The sequence below is a fragment of the Electrona antarctica genome, assembly GCF_951216825.1.
Source record: "Electrona antarctica genome assembly, chromosome: 3".
Classification (NCBI taxonomy): domain Eukaryota; kingdom Metazoa; phylum Chordata; class Actinopteri; order Myctophiformes; family Myctophidae; genus Electrona; species Electrona antarctica.
Window position 1 is genome coordinate 39,291,787 of NC_136808.1, and position 9,712 is coordinate 39,301,498.

Below are 9,712 nucleotides of genomic sequence, written 5' to 3' on the forward strand. Positions count from 1 at the left end.
CCGTGCTCCATTACTTAGCAACGTGAGTCGCGTTATTATTCAAGACTTTTCGTGGCATGTACACCCCAAAGAACAAATTATTAACCACTTTATCGTGTTATAATGATTTGATTAGTATAAAAGCATAGTAAATGTTGTTATTCTTTGTGGGTTTGAAAAGGGGATCAGTCAGATCAGTTCCAGTGAACAACTTCTTCGTTGTGTGGCATGAACCTCACCTACACTGCCAGCGATGCGAGCGAGCGAACGATGAAATCTCAATAGAATCACATGTTTTTCAATGAGACGTCATGGCGACAATGCGCCGTGCAGCGACGCCGTCCACTCCTCCTATTTTCACTATCCGAGTCTGTATTTGAGCGAGGTTTTGCGGCCCCAAACACTGGTTGAGATCTACATGCTACTATTTATTGATTCTTTTTTTATTGGTTCAGGCTATGTCGTAACGCAATGACCGACGCTCCATGTCGGGACAGTTTTTCGCGTGATATCGCTGTCGGAACGCTCGCTCCTTGCCTGTGTAGATGAGGTGTAAGGCGTGTGTGAGAGACAGGAAAAGAAGGGAAGAATTTTCAGAAGACCTGTAATCCTTTTGACAGCCAGAGAGCTGCTGATTGATGTGTGAAGATCAAAAACACACACACACACACACACACACACCACACACACCACACACACACACACACACACACACACACACACACACACACACACACACACAGAGAGAGATTTAACGTAATCTTGGCATCTTCCAATCAGTCAATCACACCAACCAAGATTTCATCCTCGACACACAAATACACACAGTTCCTATCAAGAACACTGTGGGTGTGTGTGTGTGCGTGCGTGCGTGCGTGCGTGCGTGTGTGCGTGCGTGCGTGCGTGCGTGCGTGCATGAGAATCTGTGTGCGCGTGTGCATGCGTGTCTGTGTATTGACATGGGTTAAATCTCCTAGCCTTTGAGAAGATCAATCGGCTTCAAAGTGTTGCTAACGCTCACAATCTGCTCAAAGCCCTGAGAATAATCCTCCCCACACTCTCTCTCTCTTTCTCTCTCTCTCTCGCTGAGGTTCTGGTGTCACTGGTTCCTGTGATATGTGAGGTTCTCTTGGTGCTGATGTCTTTGGTTCCTGTAACTCTAAAAACGTGTCCTTTCTGTGTGGTTAACACAGTGTTGTGTTATTGTAATATTGTGTACGGTACATGCAGTGAGTAATGAAGGTGATGTTTTGAGTAGTGAGTAGGATTTATACAAGTTCAGAATTTGGTATAATATGCAGAAGGATAGTTGGTGATGGAAATGACACGGCATGTGTTGGTATAGTTCATGGTTTACTGGCATGCTGTGAAGTAAATGTGCATTTGGCAGCAAAATGTAGCATGTAGCAGCATAGCAGCGGTGGTAAAAATTCAAATGTTTGTAGCAACAAATTGTAAGAGAGGCATAATAGTAGTACAATGAAATGGCAAGGCTATATGACAGTATTATGAACATTAACAGTGAAGTAGTCACTTGTACCATTTTGGTACCGTACAAGTGGAACCAAATGAACCATTGAGGATTCATGTGGTTCCATTTGTACACTCAGGTTTACAGGCCTGTACGGTGCTATTTGGAACCCACTCAAGGACACTTTGAGACCCACTGGAGAGTGTTTCCAGTGAGCCAACATGCACAATAGCACTAGCAGCACCCTGACTCTGTTTGACCGGAACAGAGCCTCCATTATTATCATCGGTAACAAAGTGAAGGAATGGCGTAATGGCGTATCTGTGCATAGACCCTATTGGTTAGAAGGGCAGCGAGGACAGGTCTTCATTCAGTATAGAACCAGTAGAAACCCTAGAAGTAGGGATGCAACGATACATTTGAACAGGATACGATACGTATCACGATACATGGTTGACGATACGATACGATACATGGACGATTTAAAATCGATACAGTAACTATTTAAAATACATTGATACGTTATTTTAAACTAAGTTATTAATCCCCTCTTTTTCTTTTATCTTCTAAAGATTGCTAAATACCATGCACAAAAATGTAGTATTGATATAATCGATTATTTGCATAGCAAAACGATTCAATACCGATTATTTGCATTGCAAAACGATACGATACATAATCAATGTTGCTGTTTTCATTTCGATATATACTTCGATTCATGGAATTAAAATAGATTTTTTGATGCAGTTACTAACTTACTATATCGTTACACTCCTACCTAGAAGCATACTGTATCGTCAATATTAAAATGACTGGGAGAGGATGTTGGTTTTGAAGCGGGCTGCTTAGACGGCTGATGATGTCCTCGTCTCCCCAGCTATGAGCTCTCACCTTAGAGGAGTTTGCGGTATCCAGAGTGTGGTATTCTGAGATGCCAGGATGAGGCTATGAGCCCCATCCTAACTCCGACTGGCTCTTGTTGGAGTTTCTTGGTCTTTTTTAGTTGAAAAGGGGAACTTCTTTTGGAATTCATCGTCTTCATTGTGTCCCTCCTCTCCTTCCAGAGTCAGCTGTCGTCCTTTATGGTGATGCCTGCTATTCCTATTGTCACTGTCGGACACAGAGCTAGTACAGTGTGGCCAAAACCGTTCCTTTGCAGGAAAAGAAGGAATGTAAAATCAAACAACTTTACACCTTTAAATGTGACAATAAAGCTGATTCTTGTGAATCTTCCCAACACTGACCTTACCTGGGTCGTAGCAGCAGATAAGGTTCTAGGCCACGCAGTGACATACTGTGTCAAACTGCACTCAGCTCCGATGTCTGCAGCCATACTGTAATCTGACAACATAAGCCCTGGGTATATTGTCACAGGATTTCCTCTGTTCTTCTGGCCTTGAATTTATTCATGATAGATTCTTTTTATTCCACCCTTCCATAGTTTTGAAGGGTGCCTCTCCTTTTAGTGCGAGGAGAGGAGAGAGAGAGGAGCTAGGGAGGGGGAGTACTTTGGTGAAACTCCAAGTGGGCAGTAAACAAGTATTTGTATATGAGCGCTCTTACTTTTAGGATCCGACGTGACCACAGAAATACACATTTTTACACTTAAATGTACAGTTTGTGGAAGAACACCAGGTCTTAGGGTTAATTAAAGGGCTGCTTCACAACAACATGGATTACATGAGTTGTTCTCAACCAGTGGGCCGGGGCCCATTAGTGGGCTGTGAGGGTATTGCAAGTGGGCCCCGATGATGTCGAAAAATGGTATGGTATTCCATTGGACATCCTTTTCTTTAATCCTCTTTTTTGCACACTTCACCCAACTGATATGTGGAGTTTATTTTCATTGGTTTGTTTGTAACATCAGTCATGTTTTCTTTTTGAGTTCTTGTCATCTGTCTGGAAATGATGTGTCTGTGATATATTATTGGTACAGTTGGAAAGCCAGTTGTACAATACAGCTCGGCTTCAAGCTCAGCTTGTGTGCAGTGGCTGTCTCCATCTTTGTCTCTCTCTGTTTCTCTCTCTCTCTCTCTCTCTCTCTCTCTCTCTCTCTCTCTCTCTCTCTCTCTCTCTCTCTCTCTCTCTGTCTCTTTGTCTGTCTTTCTCTCTCACTCTCTGAAACTCCAATAAATCAGTAATGTTGGTCTCAGCAGGATTTGATCCCCCACTGTTCACAGTCACAGCTGTTACATAGTCACGCACGCACGCACGCACGCACGCACGCACGCACGCACGCACGCACGCACGCACGCACGCACGCACGCACGCACGCACGCACGCACGCACGCACGCACGCACGCACGCACACACACACACACACACACACACACACGAGTGCACACACACAAGCACACACACACACGCACACGCAGGCACGCACGCAAAGCCACTGCTTCCTCACATGTATTTGAATTTCTTTTCTTGTTCCCTTCCCTCTTCTTTTCCCTCTCCCTTCCTTTCAGTGTCTCTTGTTCCTACTCCATCATCCATTGTGGGTGTGTTACTTTGTCTCATTAATGTTTCTTTCTATTTGGCAAACATAAAGTGAGAAGACGGATGAATGTCTGTATGCATTAGCATGCACATACCCTCACTCTCTACGCTTGTTCTTGTGTCATCACACCCCCTATATATAGTCACTGTCAGCTGGAAAATCTTGTACATCCAATACCGTTGGGGGTGGCAATATGGTGAAAAACTTGAAAGATATCTATAAATAACCAACATAAAAATATGTTTCCATGTCGCCTAACCCTCTATACCGTTACCTTTCTCAGGAAATGGAACAGCATTTTGGGGGAAATCAATCTTCAAGCTCACAACGTGACGTGTGTTGCATTGTGAGCTTGTAGATCTGCTATGTTCACTACTTGTTGTTTGACACTCTTGTACGACGGAGTAGGGTGTTAATTAAAACACCCCCAACGCCCAGGACGAAGTTCTTTGTCTTTTCTATTAGTAACGCCCGACGCCCAGGACGAAGTATTGATCAAAAGACGAAGTTTATTGATATGAGAACGGATCGCATGGCTCCATAGCCCAGGAGCGCCTGTTGGGCAATCCTCGGTGTTGCGCAAGAGTGAGACGTCATCGAAAAACTCCCTCCCCTGTTTAGCTGATGAAAACGAAAATTTTAAAAGGTTCATAAGTCGCGATCTAAATCATCCCGTCTAATTATGAAAAAAGATCCTGTGTTAGACGGCGCTCCGCGGTCCAGTCGCTAGTCGCGATAGATTTATTCTTACCTCCCGTTGTTGTCGATTGACTCTAGAGTGGTGTGGCTATCGTTAGCTGCTACACACACATTCACAACAACATCCGGTCCGTCCGGAAAAGGGGTCCGTGTTTATAAATCGAATGGGCACTATAGAGCGTCGCAGTCCCGCCCCCTGTCATGACGACGCCAGGCCCAGGAAATGATTCCCAATGCATTTTTCCCATAGACATTTCAAAAAGTATTTATTTAAAGACGGTTACGCCACGGACAAAGCCAACTCGAGTCGTGACAAATCATGACAATAAACATGTATATACAGATATTTTGGACCAAACAAATAATTTCAAAGAAGAAAAACAACAAAAAAAGTGTCGTAACCTGCCGTTTTTCTTCTTCTTTCTAATTCTTTTTTTGGCCCAAAAATGGTGTTTGTTGTCATGATTTGCCACGACAAGAGTTGGCTTTGTACGACGCTTAAAAGGTCTTTAAATAAATACATTTTGAAAAGTCTATGAGGAAAATGAACGGAGAATCATTTCCTGGACCCTGGTAGGGGGCGGGACTGCGACGCTCTATAATGTAATGGATTAAATAACCCCGGGCAATTAAAGTGTTTTAAGTTACGAAAAAAACAAACACGAAATATGGAGATAAGGGGTTTCTGCCCGACAGCAGAAACCCCTTCTGTTGTCGGGCAGAAGGGGTCTAGTGTTCTGTTCTGTTCCCACCCTTCTGCTGTCGGGCAGAAGGGGTCTAGTGTTCTGTTCTGTTCCCACTCTCTTTGAAGGGGTCTAGTGTTCAGAAGGGGTCTAGTGTTCTGTTCTGTTCCCACTCTCTTTGAAGGGGTCTAGTGTTCAGAAGGGGTCTAGTGTTCAGAAGGGGTCTAGTGTTCTGTTCTGTTCCCACTCTCTTTGAAGGGGTCTAGTGTTCAGAAGGGGTCTAGTGTTCTGTTCTGTTCCCACTCTCTTTGAAGGGGTCTAGTGTTCAGAAGGGGTCTAGTGTTCTGTTCTGTTCCCACTCTCTTTGAAGTCTGCAGTGGTGGAAAAAGTACGACATTTTCTTACTTCAGTAAAGGTATCAATACCACACTGTAGACATACTCTATTACAGGTAAAGGTCCCGTATTCTGTGATGTAGTGCAGTAGAAGTAAAAGTGTTAAAATAAACTAGAGAGATCAACCAGGACCTAAACAGAGATATGTATCAAAATCAGACCAGTCTGAAGTGAGTGGTGCAACAGCACCCCCTATTGGTACTCTAAACAGGGACATAGTCACATAGGTTAGGACATAGGTTGGGACATAGGGACAAAGCTGTTCCTTTGAGTGGTTGCACCACTCAAAAAAACATAGATTGGCGCTTCTAGGATCAACGGGAAATTCGGGAATCATAACTTGAAAAAGAGTGGAGGAGAGTGCGTAAAAATCGATGTACTATTAATTAAAGTACATCGATTTTTACGCTCTCTCCTCTATATATTACAAATACAATACAATACAATACAATACAATACAATACAATACAATACAATACAATACAATACAATACAATACAATACACATCTTTTGATGATCAGTATGAGACTGACAAACACACACAGGTCCATATTCCATTACTAGTGTCTGAGCAGGTGAGAAATGCAGGAGCACCGTTAAGCAGTCACATATACACTAGTATAGTATACCCAACACACCCAGAACTACACTTGTGTGTGCCTGAGCATCACACTAGGAAAATGAGAATAATGCAATAAAAGTATTACAAATAAAAGTCATATTGAAAAGAGGAAATACTCAAGTAATGTAAAAAAAAACAACAACTCAAAACTGTACTTAACCTGTTAAAACTAGGAAAGCATCTGTGTAAATTTGACGTAGTGCTGCAAAGAAAGTGAACAGTATAGTAGGATTTAGAAGACATTTTTTGAATTGGCTTCAGGTCCTAATGGGTTCCATGTGTTACTTTCCACATGTGGAAGTCTGTTAACCCCATGTTGACCTGAGATCAGATTCTATAAATGTCTTCTACATCCTGACAGTTTTCTGAAAAACCTATGTTTCTATGTCAGTCGTTCTTCGATTTTTCAAAAATATCAGACCTACAAGCTCGTAGCGCGCCACTCGGTGGCGCGCTATGAGCTTGTAGATCTGATATTTTTCAATAGCCAAAGCATAACATAATAAAAGGGGTTCCCGCCCCAAAATGGGTTAAGACACAGGCCGTCACACAGACAATGTCCTGTACATACAGGGCTGTCAAGATGACATTTTACTTAGTGTTTTTTTTTGTCATTGAACATCACACAGAAAAAGAAAAATCACGCATCGTGAGCGTGTAGATATGCTCTTAAAATGTCTCCAGTGAAACTGACGGTGTGTGTGTGTGTGTGTGCATGTGTGTCTCTCTCTGACAGAACGGGAACTTCAGCAGGAAGTCAGAAGTGCTGCCGACCACTCGACCAGATAAGAGCATCAAAGTGGGACAGTCGTCGTTTGTCGATTTCAGTAAGACTGATTATGCTCATCTTTGTGTGTGTGTGTGTGTGTGTGTGTGTGTGTGTGTGTGTGTGTCTTTGTGTGTGTGTGTGTGTGTGTGTGTGTGTGTGTGTGTGTGGGGGGGGGGGGGGGGGGGGGGGGGGGGGGTGATTACACTCAACTTGGGTAACGGATGTCTTAGCTGAAAATAGCACATTGTGTGCTTGTAGATCTGCTATTTCCACCAAATCTTCACCTATAGTGAGTCAGGCATGCCCAGAATAGGGATGGTATAGGCTTCATGTGGTAGCCAGGATGTGAGCTTGTAGATCTGTCAGATGGTATATAGGCTTCCTGTGATAGCCAGTGTTGCGCATAACCTCATCAGGATGTCAGATCTCTGCCAGCAGTGAAAGCAGCGATAGTTCTGAAGATATGTCGGCTGAAAATCAGAATCACTTTAAATACCGTCAACCCCTCAGCCTCATTTTTTTAAGTCCATACGGAAATTAATAAATTAAGTGATTCTGACTCAGCTGACGTCTCCGGCTCAGAGATCGTTCTGAGAAATGAACGGATGTCGGTTGGACTATTTTGAAACATGTAAGACCCTTAAGATATTAACACAATCAGCCCCGGGATTCCTTCAGCTCTGGGGTGCCGGGAAGACATGGCCGCTTTTACTTACTTGTGCGCAAGCAGAGCACGCCATGAGATGCGTTCATGGCACAATGCTATTAACCAATGTCTACTACAATTGCTGTTCTAAATGTTTTACACCCTTTATATACAACTTTGAAACGTACATTAGCCGTTTTGCCAGCATTAATTAATCTATTACGCAGGTTTTATCGCACGTAACACTTATTTTGAAGAGCCAAATATCCGTATGTTACAATGACGAATTTCTGTGTGTGGTGTCTTGACCGGTTGTTGTTCTCTCGGTCGGTGGTGTAAAAATCTGACCGAGTATCACAGCGCCTGCTGTCGGCCGTTGAAAAACCTTGTTTTCACCAGAAACGACATTCATAAACACATCGACTCACTGGCCTTGGAACGTCTCGGGATCCCCCAGGAGGGAAGTCTGGAGCACTCTGGTGGAGCTGTTGCCCCCGCAACCCGACTACGGATAAGCGGTTGAAGATAGATGGATGGATGGATGGATGGACGACATTCATTGCGCCGATTTGGAGATAGAGGCAGCCCATAGCTGCCCATAGCAAGTGGATGCGCGGATTGCGCGCACATCTTCAAAATGGCCGTGGCCACTGTCCCACTTTGACTGTTATGCTAACGAACGGCAGCTAACGATACGATCGGATCAAAACATGGATTAAAGAATGTAAACCCTGGAAAACGTAGGCTACGGTTCTGGCAGGCTAGTTAGTTACGTCACCAAGAATGGTGGCCCACTATTGGCCGATATATACCCCCTATTGACCTTATACCAAATTTTAAAAGTACTTTAGTTACGTCATCAAGACCAGTGGTCCCTCATTGGATGGCGGAATATACCGACATACATAGTACATACCCAGTCGATCGCTGTTCTTGATGACGTAACTAAAGTACGCATGTTTGTCTGTGTCCTCCACCGGCCGGTATTGGTGGAGGACACCAACATACATACATACATACATACATACATACATACTGTACCTATTGGCCGGTGGACAACACCGACATACATACCCAGCGGTTCGCAGTACTTGCGTGCTCTGCTTGCGCAAGTAACAAGTACAAACTGAAGTAAACCATTTAAAGCACAATGGTATAAAGCTTAGAAGCAAGAGCAGTGTAGCTAAAACAAAAATAAACTTTGTTATAAAGGTAGGTCTTTAGTCCTCTCTTAAAAGAGTCAACCGACTGGTGTGCTCTCAGGTGGCCAGGGAGGGCGTTCCACAGTCCGGGGGCAGTCGAGCAGAAAGCCCGGTCGTCCATGGTTCATAGGTTGTTCCTGCATGAGGGTTTGGAGGATTTAGGTGTGTGAAGAGCGGAGGTGGCCAGTCGAATAGTACTTTGATAGTCATACAGTACAGTAAGTCATATAGAGCCATGTGGCTCACAGGGCAGGAGTGTATCTCCTGTCTCTGTTGCGTAAGGGCAGGTTGATGTACATTTACACCCCCTGGACACTGGTATGTCAAGTGATGTACAAAATACACCCCCTGGGCTTGAAGCTAGTATGTCGTGGGACTTACCCCCAATCCAACCCCTGAAGCTGAGTGCCAAGCAGGGAGGCTTTGGGTGACATTTTTATAGTGTTTGGTATGACCAAGGCTGGCCGATGGAACCCTGACCTCCCAGTCTCCGGGCGGACACTCTAACCACAATGCCACTGAGCGGATTAATTGTACTTGGATAATAATAATCATACTTGTAGATATAGATTTTAGATGTGGTCACTGTCAGTTAAAATAAAGTAATTTGCAATGTAATTTGAATGCTTGCCACATCATTTGTGTGAGGCATAGATAAGTGCACACACACACACACACACACACACGCACACGCACACACAGACCCAGAATTAGACACACAAGCAGCCACACATAGAGAAATAGGCAG

General features: G+C 43.9%; 1 protein-coding gene across 1 annotated transcript in view; it reads left to right on the plus strand.

The window, feature by feature from the left end:
* itfg1 (integrin alpha FG-GAP repeat containing 1) overlaps positions 1-9,712 on the plus strand; it is a 185,994-nt gene that overhangs the window by 52,228 nt on the left and 124,054 nt on the right. Inside the window, exon 8 of the mRNA XM_079497974.1 lies at positions 7,084-7,174. Coding sequence (XP_079354100.1) covers positions 7,084-7,174 — 91 coding nt within the window. The remainder of the gene's footprint in view (positions 1-7,083; positions 7,175-9,712) is intronic.